At 42.2% G+C, this 23,257-nt stretch overlaps 1 protein-coding gene across 1 annotated transcript; it reads left to right on the top strand.

Moving 5' to 3' along the window:
• Positions 1 to 5,285: 5,285 nt before the first annotated feature.
• On the top strand, positions 5,286 to 22,567 carry GRXCR2 (glutaredoxin and cysteine rich domain containing 2). The gene is made up of 3 exons (XM_043912790.1): positions 5,286 to 5,621; positions 12,230 to 12,451; positions 22,385 to 22,567. Exons 1-3 carry the CDS (start codon positions 5,286 to 5,288, stop codon positions 22,565 to 22,567), a joined length of 741 nt encoding a protein of 246 aa, XP_043768725.1.
• The last annotated feature ends 690 nt before the right edge of the window (positions 22,568 to 23,257 follow it).

The following is a 23,257-nucleotide window of genomic DNA, read 5'->3' as shown; positions in this document are numbered from 1 at the left end:
GGTGTGGTGCTTGGGGTCACTAAGGAGTATACTTAAGTCTCCTGGGATTACCCTCCTAGTGGTCCTGCCCTCTAGATGGTCTCCCTGCTGTGCTGTGCTGCACTTAGTCACTAGTCACGTCCAACTCTTTGCAGTCCAATGGATTGTAGCCCGCCAGGCTTCTCTGTCCATGGGGATTCTCCAGGCAAGGATACTGGGTTGCTATGCCCTCCTCCAGGGGATCTTCCCAACCCAGGGATCGAACCCAGGTCTCCCACATTGCAGGTGGATTCTTTACTATCTGAGCCACCAGGGAAGCCAAGAATACTGAAGTGGGTAGCTTATCTCTTCTCCAGGGGATCTTCCTGACCCAGGAATTGAACTGGGGTCTCCTGAAATGCAGGGGGATTCTTTACCAGCTGAGCTTCCATCAAAGTTTTTAAACGCTGTTTGTAGCCATCAGCAGTACATCAGATTTTTTTTTTCCTGCACTTGGAGAAACGGAAACCAGATGAACAACAAAAACAGTTCTTCTGTGAATCTGACATCATAATCTGTGAGTTTCACAATGAGACAAGAATGATTTAACTTTGATGGTGACTGATAGAGACACTAATGGCAACTGTTTGGTTAGTCTCTCATGTATGAGAGGATGGCAAAAAGAGGGGGATTGTTAAATTAATTATACAAGGATGCTGTTAAATGGGTGTGGCTTTAGTGCCATGGGGGCCTATGTCAGCAAGTCAGAGTCTAAGCCTGTAAATGTCTCATGGTCACAAAATAAAAAACTCCTAAGGCTGAGCAATCACAAACAACTAGGCTTTGAGCTATCAGCCAAACAGTGACTGCCTTACTTTGCTTCTGTCTCTTCTTTATAAACGCCTCTGCCCTTGGGACTTTCCTGGTAGTTCAGTGGTTAATAAGACTTCACCTTCTGAAACAGGAGGTGTGGGCTTGATCCCTGGGAGTTAAGATCCCATATGCCTCATGGCCAGAAAAACCAAAAGGTAAAACAGAAGTAACACTGTAACAAATTCAATAAAGCCTTTAAAAACAGTTCACATTAAACAAAAAAAAATCTTCTAAAAAAAAATTGTCTCCACAAACTCATGTTGGTGGAGCACTCCTAACCACTTCTGGATTGATGCTGCCTGATTCAAATCAGTTTTGCTCAAATAAACTCCTAAAATTAAAAAGAAAAATCATCTCCTTAAAATAAATTATTGGGTTGAAAGTAATGAATTTTTTTTCATTTATTTTCCCCCTGATTATCAAGGTAAGATAAGTTTATCATAGTCAAGTAAAATATAATGAAACTGGGAAGGAAAAAATAGTCTTTCAAAGTCTTCCACCTGGGGGCAACTCATGTTAATATTTTGACATTATTTCTTCTGATTCATGCGGTTATTTTCTCTTCTAGTAAGGTTCAAGGATGTGAACATTTTTAAGGCTTTGGATAATACTGCCAAAATTGCTTTCACTTTATCAAGTGAGGTAAGTTGTGACTGTCCTAAAAAAACCACGAACATCTAAAAATTATCAAATAAGCATGATTGTTTCCAAACTTCTGTGATTTTAGTCTAGCTCTCTACAAGTCTGTTTGTGAACATGGGAATGGGCATAAAAATGTACAAAACAAATGTTACTTGGAACACTCATTGCCAGCTTTTGATTTTTTCACGTAACTAAAGGATTCATTTTTCATAGCCAGGATCCTATCCAATTCCATTGTGTTCATAATTCTAACTTAATTTAAGCTTAACACATTTTCAACGTGGCACAAGTACAATTGTGCGAAAGGCATCAACATATACAGTCTGGTTGAAGTCTACCCTTTTGAAAGGCTAACTTTTTAATGGCATTTATCCCACAGGCAGTGGAAAATGCCTGTTTAATAGGTAGTCATGGAAATCCACTCTCTGCTCCTTCTGGATAAAGATAGGCTGTCAGACATTTACTAATTACTTGTTTCCTGGCAGGAATAGGGGAAAATGTTCTCCTAGTTACGTCTTCCCAGTCTTTTTCATGGCATGGCACCCTTGGAAATTAATGATACTTGTTCTTTACACTGGAGGAAATAAATGAGGCTGATGTAATCCATGGTGACGCCCTGGAAGCCCGGGGCCACACCGGCCTGTCCTGAGACTGAGGGATCCATGCTCCAGGGTCCTGTCGTCTGTTCATGGCACGTCAAGGCCAGCTCTGTGTCCAAGGCCTCTGCAGTCATGTATCTTTTGCCATTATGAAGGCATATCTTTCTTCCTTTCTCTCCTATTTTTCAGAGATTGATTGATGAGTTTATTCTGGCTGTGGTGGGTCTTCGTTGCTGTGCGTGCGCTTTCTCTAGCTGCGGCGAGCAGGGGCAGCTCTGTGTTGCAGTGTGTGGGCTTCCCGTTGCAGTGGCTTCTCTTTGTTGTGGAGCGTGAGCTCCAGGACAGCGGTCTTCAGTACTGCAGCCCCCGGGCTCAGCAGCTGTGGCACGAGGGGTTGGCTGCTCCCCGGCATGTGGGATCTTCTAGGATTAGGGATCGAACCAGTGTCCTGTGCATTGCAAGGCAGATTCTTAACCACTGGACCACCAGGGAAGCCTTCTTTCTTATTTTAAAATCTTGTTTCTCCCTCTCTGCCTGTTGGTATATGTGTGTTGATATGTGCATGTTTAATCTATTACTTGCATTGATTACACAAAGACCTTATAACTGGGAACCCCCACCTTAGTAGATATGTAGATATTTTTCTGATAATGTTTTGGTGTTACCTCTGCAAAATATGCTCAGCTCCTGTTCCCAAAGTTTTATTTATTTGATTTCTCTCAGCTGGAAGTCATCCTAATTACTGAGTTCTATTAAATACCAGGAAAGAGAAAGTCGCTCAGTCGTGTCCGACTCTTGGAGACCCCATGGACTCTACAGCCCATGGAATTCTCCTGGCCAGAATACTGGAGTGGATAACCTTTCTCTTCTCCAAGGGATCTTCCCAACCCAGGGATCAAACCCAGGTCTCCCACACTGCAGGCAGATTGTTTACCAACTGAGCCACAAGGGAAGCTCAGGCACTTTGATAAAAAGAAGGGATAGAGGAATGGTCAGGAGAAGGCACTGGCACCCCACTCCAGTACTCTTGCCTGGAAAATCCCATGGATGGAGGAGCCTGGTAGGCTGTGGTCCATGGGGTTGCTAAGAGTCGGATACGACTGAGTGACTTAACTTTCACGTTTCAATTTCATGCATTGGAGAAGGAAATGGCAACCCACTCCAGTGATCTTGCCTGGAGGATCCTAGGGTCGGGGGAGCCTAGTGGGCTGCCATCTATAGGGTCACACAGAGTCAGACATGACTGAAGTGACTTAGCAGCAGTATCAGAGTAATGGTCAACATAGCTTGTGACTCTGAGTGTTCACAGTTTGGTGGAGGGGAACACAGGAGTGGAGAGAGAAAACAAGTAGTTGTTAAAGGTGGTTGGTCCAAAGGCCCTGGTCTCCTCCCCGGGGCAGATGGAAAGGCTTCCCAGGAGCTATGACATTTGAGGTGTGACTTGAAGGATGAATGAAAGTTTGACATCCTAATCAGGAAATAGAGTTTGTACTGAATAGGAGACAGAAATCCATGGTTTTGAGAAATAACTGAGCTGACAGTATGCCTGGAACACCAATTCCAGGTGGCTCCTATAAGAGAGACAAGGGTCAGTCTAGAGGGGAAGGCAGGGTTTGGTTTTGAGGAACTTTGTCTGCTGCATGAAGAGTTAGGACTTTTCAGATTTGTGTTTTGGAAGCATCACTCAGGCATCTGTATGGTTGGACTTGAGGGTGGTGGCGAGGTCACCAGGAAGCTGCCACAGTTCTGAAAACAGAAGTGACAAGGGCTTGACCTTGGGCTGGATGGGTGGGGGTGGATGGAAGAAGGTAGTGGCGACAGAATCCATGGGAATGGCTGCAAGGGTAGAAGAGAAGTCTGTCTGGGCAACTAAGTCAATGATGATGTCATTAGCAAGGAGAGAGAAAGCCTTAACCTCCACTATGTCAACTCTCCAAATCCAACTTGTTTTTTTATACCTAATCCAAGGGCCCTTTCTTTACAAGCCTTCTTGCATCCTTGTCTCCTGATGGGCCGCTGTCTTCCCAGAATAGTTCTGGTAGTCAGCAGTGGACAGTTTGCTCCCTAAGCAGGAGGCTGTTATTTCCTATGTGTTAAGTCTGTTTCCTAAACTAGATTGTAGGACTGTCATTCTCAAGCCCCATGTCATGTGCTTGTCTGATATTCATCCCAGCAACTTTCTCAGTGTCGGCCATTTACTAGTGCTGTCTGGAATAGGTAAAGGGGCCTATGCTATGATTGCAAACGAAATCGTAAATAAGCAGTAGATATAAAGTGGGACTTCCCTGGTGACTAAAATTCGGCACTCCCACTGCAGGGGACCCAGGTTCCATCCCTGATCAGGGAATTAGATCCCACATACTGCAGCTAAAGATCCTGTGTACCACAATGAAGATTAAAGATCCTGTATGCAGCAACTAAGACCTGGTGCAGGCTAAATAAATAAATAGTTTAAAAATAAAATAGAAAGTAAATGTGTGTTGGTTAATATAGGAGTAGAAAGCTCAGATGAACCTGTGACTTCCTTGTCTAGGGCTCCATGAGACATGATTTGAAAACTTTCAACTTGGTGGATTGATCATGGGTTTTGGAATTACTTAAGAACTGAGTTTGAATCCCCGATCCATCACTTACTTGCTGGAACAGAGTAAACAAATGAAGAAGCTGCTCCGAGCCTGGCTTTCCCTTCTATAAAACACAGATAATGACACTTTCATTGCAGATTTATTGTGAGGCCACAGTAAGATAACGCATTTAAAATCTCTGGCACCTCTTAAATGCTAACTAAGTCATAGTTATCATCACTTCCCTGGTGACTCAGACGGTAAAGCGTCTTGGTTGTTGGTAAGAATAACAAGACCCTTGCTAACTGATCCCTACTGAACTGGTTAATTGTTAGTCTATGTAAACCTACTCATGCTCACGTTAAGAAAAGCTGAGGTTGGGGTGAAGTTATGGGTGAGCTTGGGATTCAGAGGGCACCCAGCCTTGTCTTATGCTCCATCTGCTCCATAAGCCTGCAATCACCTGCCTTTGCATGGAGGCCCATCAATATTTAATGTGTGGGTGTCAATTGCTGTAAACCGAGCAAGCCTCAGCACCAACTTGAATTAATTATATGCAAGAGGAGTGAAAATAAAATGCCTTTTTCTCCGAGCCCCAAGTTTCACTGCTACCCTGAAGCCTGGAAACCACAGGGTGAAATTTCTGCTGATGGAGGACCCCGAGAAGAAGCTGACTCAGAAGAGTGACGGCAAACCCCGGAAAGTCCGATTTAAAATCTCGTCTTCCTACAGCGGCCGTGTGTTGAAGCAAGTCTTTGAAGATGGGCAGGAATTAGAGTCACCAAAGGAGGAATACCCTCACAGTTTCCTCCAAGAGTCCCTTGAACCAATGGATGGTGTTTACGGATCTGGGGAAGTCCCGAAGCCCCAACCGTGCTCTCCCAAGCTGACTGCTCAGAGGATCAGTGTGTTTCGAGAGGGTAGTGCCTACACTTTGGCAGGCAGCCAGCCTTTCTTCAATGATTACAAGGCAAATGACCATAAGGTTGGTATTGCCCCTGATGTGTAAGCTTTAAGGACTAAAACGTTAGAGAAACACCTAAATGTTTCAGTTTGTATCTTGCTTGTGCTTGGGTACCAACCAGAGCTTTTGTTGTTGTTTAGCCACTTAGTCATATCTGATTCTTTTGCGACTCCATGGATTGTAACCCGCCAGGCTCCTCTGTCCATGGAATTCTCCAGGCAAGAATACTGGAGTGGGTTGCCATGCCCTCCTCCAGGGGATCTTCCCTACAGAGGGGTGGAACGCACGTCTTCTGTACATCTCTTGCATTGCAGGCAGATTCTTTACTGCTGAACCACCAGGGAAGCCCAATCAGCTATAGGTGCACCAAATGCCAAGCCACTATCAGAATAATATTTCTGGGACAAAAATAACATTCTTGTTGACTACTTGTTGGAAAGTGCAAAAAGTGTAGCTGGTATTCAGCTTCCATCCAGGGTAACAAATTGTAATTGGGTGTTCAGCTGGGATGTCTTGGTAAGTAAATGAAATAGAGATACAGTGGCTTTCAGGTTGCCAGACTGCTGTTTTAGAAAATTATGCTGTAAGGGGTTGTTCTTTTTCCTGGAAGAGTTAAGTGTTTGAAGGTGCTCACTTTACTCCAGCCGATTATTTAACTTATGGTTTATCCATATCTTGCTTTGTTTCTTACCTGCCTCCTGCTGCCTGCTTTTAAAAAATGCTTGTTTGTTTATTTCTTTTGCCTTTCCATTGCTTGTTAGCAGGAATCCTGGGTAGGTGGAACCCTGGGAAGAAATGGAGAAAAGCAGGTCAGCCAGAGGAAATGTTACATGTGGAAGACATTTGAGCTAATAGTTAGATAGAAGCATGTATTTTATCTGTGAATTTCAGTTATTTTCTCCAGTACCAAAGATCATCAAAAGCCCATACATGATTTTCTTTGAAGCTAGAAGAGCCTGGAACATATTCACTGATTTCCACAAACTAATAGGAGGTGTGCATGTTTTCTGCTTGCAGGAGGACTCTGAATGCCTTGAAAAAAAAAAAACCTTAAGTGCAATTATATAATGTACCAGGTTATTAATGAATAGCACACCAGGATATGTTTTCATCTTTAAAGTGTAAAATTCAGGTCATTACTCTCTAATCATTTATATTGTTCTTTTCCTAAGGGAACAGGTTATATAGCGATAGCAGAGAAATGTACTGGCCTTGTTGGCATTAGTAAAAGTTTAATTATGAGCGTGTCCACATTTATCAAAGATAATACCAGGTTTCTTATTGATATTCAAGGGGGCTGGAATGAACAATTCCTTTTGTTAGTGAAGTGACTTCTGCGTTAAAGGCACTTCTGCATTAAAATCACGTTCTACCTCATTGGGTCTTCTCCACAACCTTGAGGAGAAAGGTTGTGAAAAATGTAGTTGTTTCCATTTTACGAATGAGGAAAATTGAGTTCCAGGTTGTAAGGGACTCACCAATATTACAGAGTTAGGTCTGTAATTTTAGGTCTTCTAATTCCCTATGTTCTTGGCCCTATGGAATGTTCTTTTTAAGAGAATAAGACCATTAATAATAGTGATGATAATAATTATAATAGTAACCATTTTTCAAGTGATTTTTATGTCCTGGGTACTTGGCTATGTCTTGTACTTACAGTACCTCTTTTTAACCAGCTTTAGAATTTATAAAGTCATAGTTTATGCAAACCTTGCACAAGTCCATGGTTTGTAGTATTGGACTGCTTGACCTTCATCAGTCATGTGTCACACTTGGCATGTATGTAAAGGTATGGTTAGGCATGGACTTGATAAAACCAGATACCTGAGTCTTACTGGCAGCACTGTACAGTGGTTTTAAACACAGTACTCTCTAGACCAGTTTCAGGGTTTGATTTCTGCCTGTTCTGGTTATCCTTGATTTCTTTGTGGCATGAACAAATGCCACATCCAGCTGCTAGCCAGTCTCTGGGTGTGAGAGAGGTCAGGTTGGATTCTTGCAGCTCCACCCACTGAAATAGGTTGTCAATGCAGTGCTTGGGGAAAATAAGGAAATTAGAGCTGGGAAGTCATGATTTTTCAATAGTGAATCCAACTGTGAAATAACCCTTAGTAAATATTGGCTTTGCAGCAACATTGGGTAGCAGTTAAGCACAGCAATTAAAAAGAAGGGCTCTGAACTTGAACAGATATTTATATACCAGTGCTCATAGCAGCCCAATTGCCCACAGATGGAAGCAAATATCAATCAATAGATGAATGAACAAACAAAACGTGGTATATACATACAATAGAATATTATTCAGCTTTAAAAGGAAGGACATTTTAATACATGCTACAACATGGATGGATCTTAAAGACATTATGCTAAGTGAAGTAAACTGGTCATAAAAAGATAATTGTATGATTCCACTTGTATGAGGTACTAGCACTGTCAAATTTGTAAGACAGAAAGGAGAATGGTGCCTGCCATGGGCTAGGGAGGGCAGAAGGTGGAGTTTAAAGAGTACAGGGTTTCAGTTTGGAAATGAGAAAAAGTTCTGGACATGGGTGGTGGAGATGGCTGCACAACAATATAAAAGTGTTGATGCCTTACATGGGTTGTACCTTACAAAAGGTTAAAGTGGTATGTTTTATGTTATGTGTATTTTATCATAATAAAATAATAATCATAAAAAGCAAGGCTCTGCTGTCAGTTAAACCTGGACTTGATGTCCGTCCAGCCCACTTACTCTGAGAGCTTGGGCAAGCCACTTAACCTTATGATAATAAAAGTACATGCTTGCAAAGATTATTGTGATGATTAAAAATATAAAAGACATGAAAGTACTCAGCACTGTGCCTGGCACACATTTTTATGTTCAGTACGTGTTACCTACCACTGTGATAATGACCAGGTTCTTATTAAGGAAATATTGAGGCTTTTAAAATTTAATGTGATGTATAGAGAAAATCTTACAAACAGATATTTTAAGGATTTGAAACTGACTGAAGTATATGTATGTGTGCATGCTTAGTCATGTCTAACTCTGTGATGCCATGGACTCTAGCCCACCAGGCTCCTCTGTCCATGGGATTTCCCAGGTAAGAGTACTGAAGTGGGTTGTCATTTCCTCCTCCAGGAGATCTTCCTGACCCAGGGATCGAACCTACGTTTCCTGCGACTCCTGCATTGGCAGGTGATTCTTTACCACTGAGCATTTTACCCTAAGTATAAGGGTCATTAAAAAAGATGAAAGGGAGGGACTTCCCTGTGAACCAGGGGCTAAGACTCGCTGCTCCCAATGCAGGGGGCTGGGATTCCATCTCCGGGATTCCATCTCCAGTCAAGGAACTAGATTCTGCATGCTGCAACTAAAGATCTTGCACGCCACAATTAAGACCTAGAGCAGCCAAAAAAGTGGGGGTGGGGGCGGAGCGTGGGGAGGAGGAAGGAAAGTAACACTTATTGAACAAGAACTTTCTGTACTGTTATGCAATTTCATTCTCATAATAATTTTGGGAGGAAGAGTTTAACAAATGGAAAAACAGAAGTTCATGGGGGTTAAATAACTTACAGACTTCACACAGTTGTCAAATAGAATTTGAACTCAGATCTGTCCACCTCCAAAGCACATTGAGTTTCTAGTCCCAACAAGACATGTCTGGATTTAAACACAGAGCAGTGGAAGGTTGCATGCTCCCTGAATGGCAATCCCAGTCCCATTTTTTTTTGACATAAAAGTATTTATGAATACTTAATCTTATATAAGTTGCCATTCCAGGATTATGGAATAAAACAAAAACGTCCTGGCTCCATCCTGGCCCTCTATAATGTAAGAGTGTGTGTTCCTCACAGGCACTTGAGTGTAACTGGATAATGTGAACTTTAGTTACACCCAGAGAGTTTCTTTAGATGCAAAGAACTTGGCTGTCAGGGTAACTGAAACTTAAACATGCCTTAAAGGTGATTTGGGATCCTCCATCTTGGGAGTATATTAAAAATAAATTTACTATCCTGGGTGTCTCAGATGTTGTCCAGCTGAGAGACAGGAGGTTGGGCCAGATGAGTGAAGTTTGTTTTTTTTTCATATGTTAAGACCTTTGGAAAACCAGCCTTTTGTACGAAAAAAGCTTCTGAGTAACTGAACCTCTTCGGCTATTACTGGAAATAGAAATGGAACCTTCCAAAGGTACCACCATCTTTATCTTCTGATGCTCAGAAACTGATAGTCCAGAGTGTGAAACAGGAACCCAGCCTGCATCAAACAATAGGAAATGGAAGCTGCCACATGATCCCTTGACAAGAGGGAGAGGATACAGGGCCAGGTAGGAAGCTTGTGGCTTCATTAATAATTATTGAAAACTCTGTGGGTGTTTCAAGGAAGGGGACCTGAAGATTGAAGTCCTGCTCAAGCCAGGTTGTGACTGAATTCATGAGGGCTAAATAGGAGACTGCTTAACTGTGGCATCTAAACAGATTTGGTTTATAAAGTTCTGTAAAGGCAGGGCAAAACATTTCATGCTGGGGAACGTAGCTATGTAGCATGATTAATACTAACTGCAGTAAAAAACACTCATCATTTGCATAGTATCTTCAGCTTTTGCACACTCTGTTTAACATATTTTTCATTGCGCCCTCACCCTTAGACGTTGATATAATTAGCCTCAGGGGTGAGAATTAAAACATTTAACCACAGGAACATTGAGGTCAGCACAGAAGTCAGGAGAGTGTTGGGGCAGGGTCCTGATACCTGGGATCCTGAGCATTAATGTCTACACCACTGGGTTTAGGGGTGTGAGAGGCTCCGTCAGGAAAGGAGTTTGAGAAATAGGAAGGTGCTCAGGAGTCTCAGGACAGCGCCTGATTATCAGCTAGTAAGGAAATACTTGTATGTTTTAGTCACACTTTGTTTGTGGTGGTGCCCACCATTTGGCTGTCAGCCCATTTGCATGGGAACATTGAGGTCCTGAGAGACCAAATGGCTCTCCTGTATCTCACGATTGGCGGACAGTGGGATGGGGATACACTGTTGTATCCCCTCTAAGCTATCTGTGAAGAAGTATGTGTTCTTAGTTAACTGATGTCTAAACACTTCCTGCCTGGACTCCTCTACTGCCCTGTAAAATTGTCCAAGTTGTTTCTCAGCAAATGATGAAGTAACACATGATAAATCTATACAAGGGAGCATAAGCTATTAATAATGATGCTGCAGGCTTCCCGGGTGGTACAGTTGATAAAGAATGCTCCTGCCAATGTAGGAGGTGCAAGAGATGCAGGTTCAATCCCTGGGTCAGGAATATTCTGTGGAGAGGGGAATGGCAACCCACTCCAGTATTCTTGCCTGAGAAATCCCATGGACAGAGGAGCCTGGTGGGCTACAGTCCATGGGATCGCAGAGAATTGGATATGACTGAGCACGTACACACAGTATTTTTATTGACATAAAAATGTTTATCATATATGATTAATGTATACACACACAACATATATATGGATAATCTTACTTGGTTGAGGGGATGTTTGTGAATAGTATAGTGTAGGTACTAAGAATATGGACCTTAGAGTGAGACAGACTTGAGTTTAAATTCCAGCCACAAACCCTGAATAACTCTGCAACTTTGGAAAGCTCGTAACCTCACTAAGCCTCAGTCTCTTCTTCCATTAAATGTACAGAAATTGTTGCATCAACATCATAGGGATGTTTGGGAGGGAAGTGAGGTAATGTTTGTAAAATGCTTAGCATGATGCCTGATGTTCAATAAATGCTATCCACTATAGTAATAGTAGATTCAATAAATTGTATCTACTATTATTACTTATAGGACTTCCCAGGTGGCTCAGACAGTAAAGAATCTGTTCGCAGTGTGGGAGACCCAGTTTCAATCCCTTGTCGGGAAGATCTGCTGGAGAAGGGAATGGCAAGCCACTCCAATATTCTTGCCTGGAGAATTTCATGGACAGAGGAGCCTGGCGGGCTACAATCCATGGGATTGCAAAGAGTCAGACATGACTGAGTGGCTAACACACACATTATTACTTATGCATAAAAATTTGGAGAGAGATTTATTTATTTAAAAAATTCAATGTATTGATTTCTCACAATCAAATACTGCCAGCTAGCATTACTTCCACTCATGTGTCATTAAAAACAAAAGGATATTTCCTTGGTATTTTCAAATGGTGTATTATACAATAAACAAAAAAAATTAGAACTTAAAATGTATCCCTAATTAATTATATAAACTGGTAAATTTTTAAAGAAGCATAACTAATAATTTGGTTTCTGAGAGATTTATTTTTTAAAAGCATTCCTATATATGCATAAATCTCTCACTCTGCCCAGCCCTGCACCAGCTCCCATGGTATGTAGTAGGAATAGAAGCTCAGGACCTTGTCCTGCAGAGCCCTACATTGTAGTCATGTGATTAGTTCAGCTTTGATTGGTTACCATCAACAGGAAATAAGAAGCTGGCGATCAGGGTTTTCAGACAGAACAGAGAATCTAGGGAATGAATTGTAGTTTGGGGTTGTGATGGGACCCCAAGTGCTGAATGGATGGTGTATCTCTTTCCTGGGATGTTGAAGGGGTTCTTCAGCCCTGTATTTGGTGACTGGGGCATCACCAAACTCATTCTTCATGTCTCTAGTCCCCACCTATTATAGATTTTGGAAAGATAATCATCTACACGAATAACCTGAAAATCATTCGAACTCCAATGGACAAGAGAGATTTCATGAGGAAAATGCTCCAAAAGGAAGAGGAGGCCGAGGAAGAGTCTCTGATGAGCAAAGAAGAAATCTATGCACACCAGAACCATGGTCCTTTGCCAGAGACGGAAGGCACCTTCCCCCATAACCAGTACCCACAGGTGTGTCTCCACAGTCCACTGCTCTGTGCAGGGCTGGCCCTATAGCCCTGGTCTCCAAATTGTTTTGATTGTGTACTCTTTAATGTATGGTTGAATATGAATACCTAAGATGTCTAAATGTTAATAATATTGGGGAATTTTTACTTTCTTTTATTTTAGTGTTTTATCATATTTTATTGTTAGCAATAATAGTTACAAGTCCATATTGCAAATACAATTTGAATTATTTTGAATGATTTCTTTAAAGATCTGATTAGGTTTATATTGTTTTCACTTTGCACTGTAGCTTAGGACAGCCTGTTCTAGACATGGAAGAAAAAATTACCTCTGTCCTTTTCTTATGGGTTTGCTTGTGCTTCTTTTATTGGTTAATACTCAACCCACAGTTTCCCTGAAGAAATCTAACAAAGCTACTTGTCTTTAGATTTCATGGAGATTCAGTTCAGTTCAGTTGCTGAGTTGTGTCCGACTCTTTGTGACCCCATGGACTGCAGCACACCAGGCTTCCCTGTCCATCACCAACTCCCGGAGTTTGCTCAGACTCACGTCCATCGAGTCGGAGATGCCATCCAACCATCTCATCCTCTGTCGTCCCCATTCTCCTCCTGCCTTCAATCCTTCACAGCATCAGGGTTTTTCCCAAGGAGTCAGTTCTTTGCATCAGGTGGCCAAAGTATTGGAGTTTCAGCTTCAGCATCAGTCCTTCCAATGAATAATCAGGACTGATTTCCTTTAGGATTGACTGGTATGGTCTCCTTGCAGTCCAAGGGACTCTCAAGAGTCTTCTCCAACACCACAGTTCAAAAGCATCAATTCTTCAGTGCTCAGCTTTCTTTATAGTCCAATTCTCACATTCATACCTGACTACTGGAAAAACCATAGCTTTGACTAGGCAGACCTTTGTTGGCAAAGTAATGTTTCTGCTTTATAATATGCTGTCTAGGTTGGTCATAGCTTTTCTTCCAAGGAGCAAGCATCTTTTAATTTCATGGCTGAAGTCACCATCTGCACTGATTTTGGAGCCCAAGAAGATAAAGTCTCTCATTGTTTCCCCATCTATTTGCCATGAAGTGATGGGACCGGATGCCATGATCTTAGTTTTTTGAATGTTGAGTTTTAAGCCAACTTTTTCACTCTCCTTTTTCACTTTCATCAAAGGGCTCTTTAGTTTCTCTTTGCTTTCTGCCATAAGGGTGGTGTCATTTGCATATCTGAGGTGATTGATATTTTTCCCAGCAATCTTGATTCCAGCTTGTGCTTCCTCCAGCCCAGCGTTTCTCATGATGTACTCTGCATATAAGTTAAATAAGCAGGGTGGTAATATACAGCCTTGACATACTCCTTTCCCAATTTGGAACTGGTTCATTGTTTCATGAATTTCATAACTGTTGCTTCTTGACCTGCATACAGATTTCTCAGGAGGTAGGTTAGGTGCTCTGGTATTCCCATCTCTGGAAGAATTTTCCACAATTTATTGTGATCCACATAGTCAAAGGCTTAGGTGTAGTCAATAAAGCAGAAGTAGATGTTTTTCTGGAAGTCTCTTGCTTTTTTGATAATCCAATGGATGTTGGCAATTTGATTTCTGATTCCTCTGCCTTTTCTAAATCCAACTTGAACATCTGGAAGTTCACAGTTCATGTGCTATTGAAGCCTGGCATGGAGAATTTTGAGCATTATTTTAGTAGCATGAAATGAGTGCAATTTTGCAGTAGTTTGAACATTCTTTGGCATTGCCTTTCTTTGGGATTGGAATGAAAACTGACCTTTTCCAGTCCTGTGGCCACTAATGTGGCCACTGTTTTCCAAATTTGCTGGCATATTGAGTGCAGCACTTTCACAGCATCATCTTTTAGGATTTGAAATAGCTCAACTGGAATTCCATCACCTCCACTAGCTTTGTTCGTAGTGATGCTTCCTAAACCCACTTGACTTCGCATTCCAGGATGTCTGGGTCTAGGTGAGTGATCACACAATTGTGATTATCTGGGCCATGAAGATCTTTTTTGTACAGTTCTTCTGTGTATTCTTGCCACCTCTGCTTAATAGCTTCTTCTTCTGTTAGGTCCATACCATTTCTGTCCTTTAATATGCCCATCTTTGCATGAAATATTCCTTTGGTATCTCTAATTTTCTTGAAGAGATCTCTAGTCTTTCCCATTCTATTGTTTTCCTCTATTTCTTTGCATAGATCACTGAAAAAAGTTTTCTTATCTCTCCTTGCTATTCTTTGAAACTGTGCGTTCAAATGGGTATGTCTTTCCTTTTCTCCTTTGCCTTTAGCTTCTCTTCTTTTCTCAGCTATTTGTAAGGCCTCCTCAGACAACCATTCTGCCTTTTTGCATTTCTTTTTCTTGGGGATGGATAGTCTTGATCACTGCCTCCTGTACAAAAATCATGAACCTGTATCCACAGTTCTTCAGGTACCCTGCCATGGAGATTAGTTTAATCTATCAATAGCATCTGTAAGTCCATTAGACCAGATATTCGTGAACCACAACATGTTATAACATGCTGAAAGTGAGTGAAAGAGCAGGGTTGTCATTGTCACTTTATGTAAAGTGAGAGAACTCTACATTATGCATGCAACAGGGTCTCTTGGGTGCTACCTTTGTTAAGTTAAACCCAACCTAGTGAAGGTGCCGATGTCACCTTGTTTGTTAAAGGTGGATGTCACATTTTCTTCTGAAAATATTATTAAAGCTTCTTACATTCTTTTCAAAAGGGAAGATAAAAATAGTTTAAAGGTGACACCTTTCAAAGGTGTGCACTCCTTAGAAGCCATTGCTTAGACATGCTCAGACGAGCAGGAAGGTGATGACATTCAGGAGTTCACAGTGTGAAGTTGAGAGTGGGAAAAGCAATTTTGGTGAATGTAAGCAAAGAGCACAAAAGCTTATAAAACAGCGGAAATGAATTTTCCCTCTTTAGAGTCCATCTCTTGGAACATGAAGCTGAACCTCCTATGGGTTAGCATGACAAAATGGGCCAGGGGCTTCCTCACGCTTGAGTGATGTTCCCACCCTGGGAGGGTTTAGGGGACAGAAAGGAGAAGGCCATGCCCAGATACCAGTTCTGCTTACAACCATTCCTGTCTCTTTCAGACCTGACCTCATACTTGACAAGATATATTTGAAATGCAAATCTGATTATGTGGCCCCCTTCCTCATCCTTTCCCTCCACCCAAAACTTTCAGTGGCCACTCATCACTTGGGATAAAGCTGGAACTCCTCACTAGTTCTAGAAAACACTGTGGACTTGCCTTCTTCAGCCTCATGACTTAAACAGATCTCTACTCATTTTCTCTGCCCCAGACCCACTGCCCATCTGCTTACCCCTCAGAAGCTCTTTGTTCTTTCCTACCAGAGCCTACTTCCTTGTTCCTAGAATATTCTCTGGACTCCCTACCTCCTTGCCCACAGCCCCTTGAGATCTCGGTGGAGGCATCACTTCCTCAGAGAGACTTCTCCTGACTTCTGTGAGGATAAAAATCCACAAGGATGGTCTCCTCAAGTCCCTGAGCTCCCCGCCCCCACATTTGTAATCTTACATTTATTTGTGCAATTGTTTGGTTAATGCTTGCTCTTACTCACTAGGATTTGGTTTCTGTGAGGGCAGGGAGAATGCTTATGTTGGGTGTGACATAGTAGTTCCAATGCCAAAAAAAAAAAAAAAAAGATCCTGGCATCTAATTAGGTGCTCAGTAAATAGTAGGTAAATATTTTTGGAAGTTGGAACCAAGTGCCAAATGATAAGAAATAGTCTTCCTTCTCTTGTCTTCTCTATAGTACTATTCAGAACCTAGCCTAGTAGAAAGGCAGACAGCTAAACTTTGTGATACTAAGCATCACCATCCCACTTTGAAATTCATTAATTCTATTCTTTTTCCACACCATATTTGTAACTTGTAAGAGCATGTATTTTCAGAGGAGGACCAGAAATGCAGGTCACACTGCAGGGCTGAATGAAAAAGCAACAGGCCTGCCATGACAATTACCTTTAAATTCAATCTGGAGAGAACTATGTATTTTTTTCTTTTTTTTTACTCTAATGCCATAAACTAGGACAGAGATATGTAGCAAAAAGTTCCCATGAAAGGTTGCACTTCATTTGCCTGTCCTCTAAGCTCTGTTTTAAATTGTTATTTGTTTGCCCCATCTCTCATGCAGTAAATGCCCAGACAACTTCTATTCTAAAACACAGGGTCAGAGAACATCAAGGAGCCCATTCTGACCAAGAGACTCTTTGTTGTATTATATGGAACAGGGAGACAGTAGGGTCTTCCTTGATGAAAGAGCGGGGCCAGGCTAAAAGCCAGGCTAAACTTGAACCTCTATATTAACTACAAAAGGAAAGGAGAGGAATAATTGAATTGAGCCACAGGGAAAAGTAGAAGAGGAAAAATCTTGCCTTGTAATCAGTGGGTTTGAACCATAAGTCATCTGGGCTTCTTTATGCTTCATGTGATCTTACCTTTGAAACAAAATGATAATATTAATAGCTGCCATTTTAATACAAAATTTTAAAATAATTTTTAAAATCTATTTATTTATTTTTGACCGTTCTGTGTCTTCATTGCTTTCTGTGGGCTTTAGCTGAGACAAGCAGGGGCTACTCTTCCCTGCGATGCTCAAACTTCTCATTGCAGTGGCTTCTCGTCGCAGAGCACAGGCTCTAGGCACACAGGCTTCAGTAGTTGCAGCTCTCAGGCTCTAGAGTGCAGGCCCAGTGGTTATGGCTCACGGGCTCTAAAGCTCAGGCTCGGTAGTTGTGGCAAACGGGATCACTTGCTCTGTAGCACGTGGAATATTCCTAGACCAGGAATTGAACCTGTGCCCCCTTGCACTGTTAGGTAGATTCTTATCCACTGCATCACCAGGGAAGTCCTGACATTTTTTGAGGGTTCATGTTAGCCAGGTATCATGCCCATGCAATAGTCCATTTCATTCTCGTAAGGACTCTGTTTGGTAGCTATTATCGGTAGTCTCATTCTGCTGCTGGGGAAATAAGGGCTCAGAAAAATTAAGTAACTTGCCAGAGGTCACCAGAGTCAGTAGTCAAACTCAGGTCCATCTGGTCTTAATCACTCTGCTCATTAACCCCCAGATTGGCTCTGATTCCCATCTTAAAGGCTGAGTCTCTGATGAAAGCCCTTTTCTTGGTCATGGAGCTGGTGAGAGATGGTGTGGGCAGGTTTGTGGGTTCTAGACCCTAAGCTCTGCTGTGCAGCTATGCTCCATGTTCTTTTACTAAATATTTTCTGCGGAGAGTTTTTTAAAATATCAAGAATGGTAGATGCTATCATGCATGTCTAGTATAGAGCAGAGGCTGAATAAATACCTGTTGAATTAACTGAATAATTAAAAAGGATATGGAGAGGAAACAGTTGGAAAAAGTGTGGTAACTAGGCTAAGAGTGGAAACTCCAGTGAAACCTCTAGCAATGCGTCATATAACCAGTGACATAAGATGAGATTTGACTGAGATTTGTTCTTGTTCTTTATGACTTGCTCACCAAGTCATTTAGTTAATCTTTTACCCTGGCATTCTATCCAAATGAATTTTTGGATCGCCTGTATAGCATTATGGTAGGATTTTACTGTATTTTCTTTGACAACATTGACTTATATCTTTAAAATCTCGCTGAGATCATAGGACTTCCTTGGCAGTCCAGTGGTTAAGGTTCAGGGGACATGGGTTTGATCCCTGCTCAGGGAACTAAGATTCTGCATGCTGCTCAGCACAGCCAAAAAAAAAAAAAAAACTCAGTGGAATCAAGTGCAAAACAAACATATGATGGATTTGGCAGAAAAAGAATGGAGCATGGCAATTTAATTTTGGCAGATATATTTATAAGACCCTGATATATATATAAGGACCCTGATGCTGGGAAATGTTGAGGGCATGAAGAGAAGGGAGTAACAGAGGGTGAGATGGGTGGATGGTATCACCAACTCAATGGACTTGAGTTTGAGCAAACTTCAGGAGATAGTGAAAGACAGAGGAGCCTGGTATAGTGCAGTCCATGGGTCTCAAAGTGTCGGACATGACTTAGTGACTGAACAGCAACAACAAATATTTATTTTGCATACTTTAAGGGAAGAAAACAAATTTCCCCACTGTTACTATATCAAAATATGGCAACAATCAATAAAGTATTATAAAGGGTGCTTGAATATCATTTGGGATTTTTGATAATCACTTCCATTCCCTACATCTAGAATAAATAAAATAAAACTCAATATCTTCTTAGGCATTTTGCAGTGCGATGGGGCAATTTTCAGAACTTAGGCCTCTCTCTTCAGAGTTGATTTTTATTCTAGGGTTACCAAAGAAAGCTGTGCTAGCTGATTGAGCCACCCAGTGGACTTCAGCTCCCTTGTTAGTTCCTGGAACTTAAGAAGAGTAAGGGCTCTTCAGACATTGTTGTTTTGTTTATTCATTTATTTTTTGTACTGTGCCAGGCATTGAGCTGCCTCAGGAAATGATGGAGAAAGGAACTAGCCCGGAGCACTTCCTATCTAGTCAGCAGGAACTTTCAGGGGGATGTGAGACCTACCAGGCTGGGGGCAGTAAAGGAGGGTGGGACTCCTGGTCTGGAAGTGTGAGTGGGCAAGGCTTCCTGGAGGAAGGGCTGCTAAGCCGACATCTGAGAACAGGCAGGAGTTGGCTGGGTTGAGAGTGGGAAAAGGTCCCTCCAGACCAGCTAGAGAGATACCCAAGAATGAGAGCCTGATGAAAGAAGTAATTGAAAATGTACATCAGTTAAGAAGGCTGGGTTTTAACCTGAAGTTGACTTGGTGGGCCGGTGTTCATAACAAGGTTTCTTGGGTGCTTTCTATGTGGTAATCACAGCTGTAAGTAGCTTCATGACATTGGCATCTATGGGGAGAATATCCCACGAGACCAGAGGCAGAGACTCTGCTGAATTCATGCCAGAATTGATAGGCATCTGGATTAGGATTGTGGTTATGGAAAAGGGGAAATGGGATGGATTTGACAGATGTTCAAAAGATGAAATAGGTAGGAATTGGTGCTGAATTCACCTAGTATTGATCTGGTATTGCCCCTTATTTCTTAGAAGGCTCATGGTCTGTGCATGGTCATGGCATGGAAGAGCAAAAATTGCAAATTTCCTTGATCTGTCTTAGGGGAAGAGCATAACCGTAGCCAAGGGAACAGTCTGGTGTCCCTAGGAGGAGGGGAGTCAAGGCCTACAGATTTACTGGCAAGTTTTAGAAACAACTGACTTAAATGGAGAACCTATCCTATGCCAGATAATATACTATAGCATTTACGTAGCCTCATTTAATATTCCAGCTACTCAGAGAAGTAAGCAATACCTGCCGAAATCAGAGGTGGTTGTTGTTCTCTAGCTAAGTCATGTCTGACTCTTTGTGACCCCATGGACTGCAGCATGCCAGGCTTCCCTGTCCTTTAATATTTCCTGGAGCTTGCTCAAGATCATGTTCATTGAGTCAGTGATGCTATCTAACCATCTCGTCCTCTGTCGTTCCCTTCTTCTCATGCCCTCAATTTTTCCCAGCATCAGAGTCTTTTCCAATGAGTTGGCTTTTTGCATCAGGTGGTCAAAGTATTGGAGCTTCAGCATCAGTCTTTCCAATGAATATTCAGGATTGATTTCCTTTAGGATTTATTGGTTTGATCTCCTTGCTGTCCAAGGGACTCTTAAGAGTCTTCTCCAGCACTGCAGTTCAAAAACTCAGCCTTCTTTATGATCCAACTCTCACATTCATATATGACTACTGGAAAAACCATAGTTTTGACTAGATGGACCTTTTTTGGCAAAGTGATGTCTCTGCTTTTTTAACATGCTGCCTAGGTTTTTGTCATAGCTTTTCTTCCAAGGAGCAAGTGTCTTTTAATTTCATGGCTGCATTCACCATCTGCAGTGATTTTGGACCCCAAGAAAATAAAATATGTCACTGTTTCCATTGCTTCCCCATCTATTTGCCGTGAAGTGATGAGGCCAGGTGCCATGATCTTAGTTTTTTGAATGCTGAGTTTCAAGCCAGCTTTTTCACTTCCTCTTTCACCATGGACGGAGGAGCCTGGTGGGCTACAGTCCACGGGATCGCAAAGAGTTGGATACGACTGAGTGACTTCACTTTCACCCTCATCAAGAGGCTCTTTAGTTCCTCTTCACTTTTTGCCTTTAGAGTGGTATCTTCTGCATGTCTGAAGTGCTGATATTTCTCCTGGCAATCCCGATTCCAGCTTGTGATTCATCCAGCCCAGCATTTTACATGATGTATTCTGCATATAAGTTAAACAAGCAGGGTGACAATATATAGCCTTGGCCTACTCCTTTCCCAGTTTTGAACCAGTTCATTGTTCCATGTCTGGTTCTAACTGTTGTTTCTTGACCTGCATACAGATTTCTCAGGAGGCAGATAAGGTTGTATGTATACCATCTCTTTAAGAATTTTCCACAATTTGTTGTGATTCACACAGTCAAAGGTTTAGTGTAGTCAATGAAGCAGAAGTAGATGGTTTTCTGGAATTCCCTTGCTTTTCTATGATCCAACAGATGTTGGCAATTTGATCTCTTGTTCCTCTGCCTTTTCTAAGTCCAGCTTGTACACCTGGAAGTTCTCAGTTCACATACTGTTGAAGGCTAACTTGAAGGATTTTGAGCACTACCTTGCTAGCATGTGAAATGAGTGCCATTGTACAGTAGTTTGAATATTCTTTGGGACTGCCTTTTTTGGGGATTGGAATGAAAACTGACCTTTCCTAGTCCTATGGCCACTGCTGAGTTTTCTAAATTTGCTGACATGCAGAGTGCAGCACTTTAACAGCATCATCTTTTAGGATTTGAAGTAGCTCAGCTGGAATTCCATCACCTTCACTAGCTTTGTTCATAGTAATGTGTCCTAAGGCTCACTAGACTTTATACTCCAGGATGTCCGGCTCTAGGTGAGTGATCACACCATTGTGGTTATCCAGGTCGTTAAGATCTTTTTTGTATAGTTCTTTTGTGTATTCTTGCCACAGATCACAGGTAAAGAAACAGATTTAGGGTGGTTAAGGGAACTGTCCAAGGTGCACAGCTGATGTCAGAGGCAGGCCTCAGCTCCAGGCTGCTGACTTCAGAACAAAGCTCTTTAATCACGGAGCCTTGTCATGGTTCTCAAAGAGAATAAAGATAAAGTACTGCTGGAATTCAGCTCTAAGCTCTGAGGGATTGCAACATTCACTCATCCATCCACTCAGGCACACAGAAAAACCTTGAGCACCTGCTATTGGGTGACTGCGATGAGGGGTAACATATGGAGTCCACAGAGCATGATCTCAAATGCCTGACTCTCTAGGATCCACGCCTGCTTCCTCCTCTTCAAGCTGTGTGCCCACTCTCATACGACTGAGCTTCTCAGGGTCTCTTTTTTCCATCTGTAATATAGGGATGGTACTACTTCCACTATCTCAAGGGGGGTATTGTGAGGATTAGACGAGTTGTTGATAGAACTCAGAACAGCACCCAGGGAATTCCCTGTCTGTCCAGTGGTTAGGACTCTGTACCTTTACTGCCGAGAGCCTGGGTTCAGAACAGTGCTTGGCACCTTCTAGGAGTTCTACAAGTGTCCTCTGTTTGGCAATGAGAACAAGAAGTCCTTCCCTTACAGGCACAGACATAACATGTCAGATAGTGAAAAGAGAGATGAAGGTCCAGTTGGGGAATGCACGGCCTGGTGCCTGGGGCTGCAGTCTTAGAGAGGTCTTCTGGGTTAATCTCTGATAAAGTGCCGTGACTGTTCTGTGTCCCTGGCCGGCTCCCCTCACTGGCATTTATAGGAAGCATTTTCCTTTAAAACTAACCCAGCCTTTGTGGGTTCACAGGGCTGTGTTGACTTGCATGTGAACAATGGATTGAAACTGCTGTTGTGATGTAACCCTGACCTGTCCCTTGCAGGAAGGGGAGCATCCCGAGGACAACTGTTTCCACTGCCGAGGGTCGGGCAGTGCCACCTGCTCTCTGTGCCACGGCAGCAAGTTCTCGATGCTGGCCAACAGATTTAAGGAGTCCTATCGGGCCCTGCGGTGCCCTGCCTGCAATGAGAATGGCCTGCAGCCTTGCCAGATCTGCAATCAATAGCCTGTGGGTTTCATAGGTCCACATTGATGGCATCCTCCCTGAAGTGATTTCTGATAAACTGCTCCTCCTCCATCTCCTCCTCCCTCTCCCAGCAAGGAAGCCATCGTGGCTGCAGCACTTCCACCACTGACACAAATCAGTTACTCGATCACATTTTGTGAGGCTGGTAACTTCTCCATGTGGGTCTAAGTGACAGAGGCATTTTTGAATTAGAGTCTGTTTTGCAGCTGTTCTAAAATGATCTTTGTAGAACCATGCACATGTATCTCACTTGACTTAGCTCAGTTTTCTCCTTGCACAAGTGAACAAATAAATGTACAGTTCAGGCAGCAGTTTGAAGTCATTTTCCAGTTGGGAGTTATTTTGCAAAATTATGCAGTGAGAAAGGAATTAAAAAAAAAAAAGGCAGGTTTCTTAGGAACTGAATTCCTGAATTTCTTAGGAACTGAAATGCTTATAATGCATTCCAAATTGGTCAAATTGTATTTTTTAATTAGCAGAAGAGGAGAGGGATGCCCAATGCTGAATGCACTAGCATGTCACTGAAAACAAAATAGGATGTACACAGTTCTTGCTGAAGACAGGCAAGCTGAGGAGGCCTTTTTTTTCAAAGTCCTGGGTCTCTCCCTTTGTGATGTGCTAGGGTAATATGCATGCAGGCAACAACCAGTGCTACTTCTTAGGACAAGA

This window comes from Cervus elaphus, chromosome 9 (genome assembly GCF_910594005.1).
Source record: "Cervus elaphus chromosome 9, mCerEla1.1, whole genome shotgun sequence".
Taxonomy (NCBI): domain Eukaryota; kingdom Metazoa; phylum Chordata; class Mammalia; order Artiodactyla; family Cervidae; genus Cervus; species Cervus elaphus.
Note: the sequence above shows the minus strand (reverse complement) of the source record. Positions and strands in the feature narration are given on the sequence as shown.

Bases quoted from the DNA above. Each gene is read 5' to 3' on its own strand.
- GRXCR2 (XM_043912790.1), top strand. From the start codon at position 5,286: ATGGAGGACCCCGAGAAGAAGCTGACTCAGAAGAGTGACGGCAAACCC. The intron at 5,622-12,229 runs GTTGGTATTGCC...TCATGTCTCTAG, and splicing joins ACAAGGCAAATGACCATAAG to TCCCCACCTATTATAGATTT. The intron at 12,452-22,384 runs GTGTGTCTCCAC...TGTCCCTTGCAG, and splicing joins CCCATAACCAGTACCCACAG to GAAGGGGAGCATCCCGAGGA.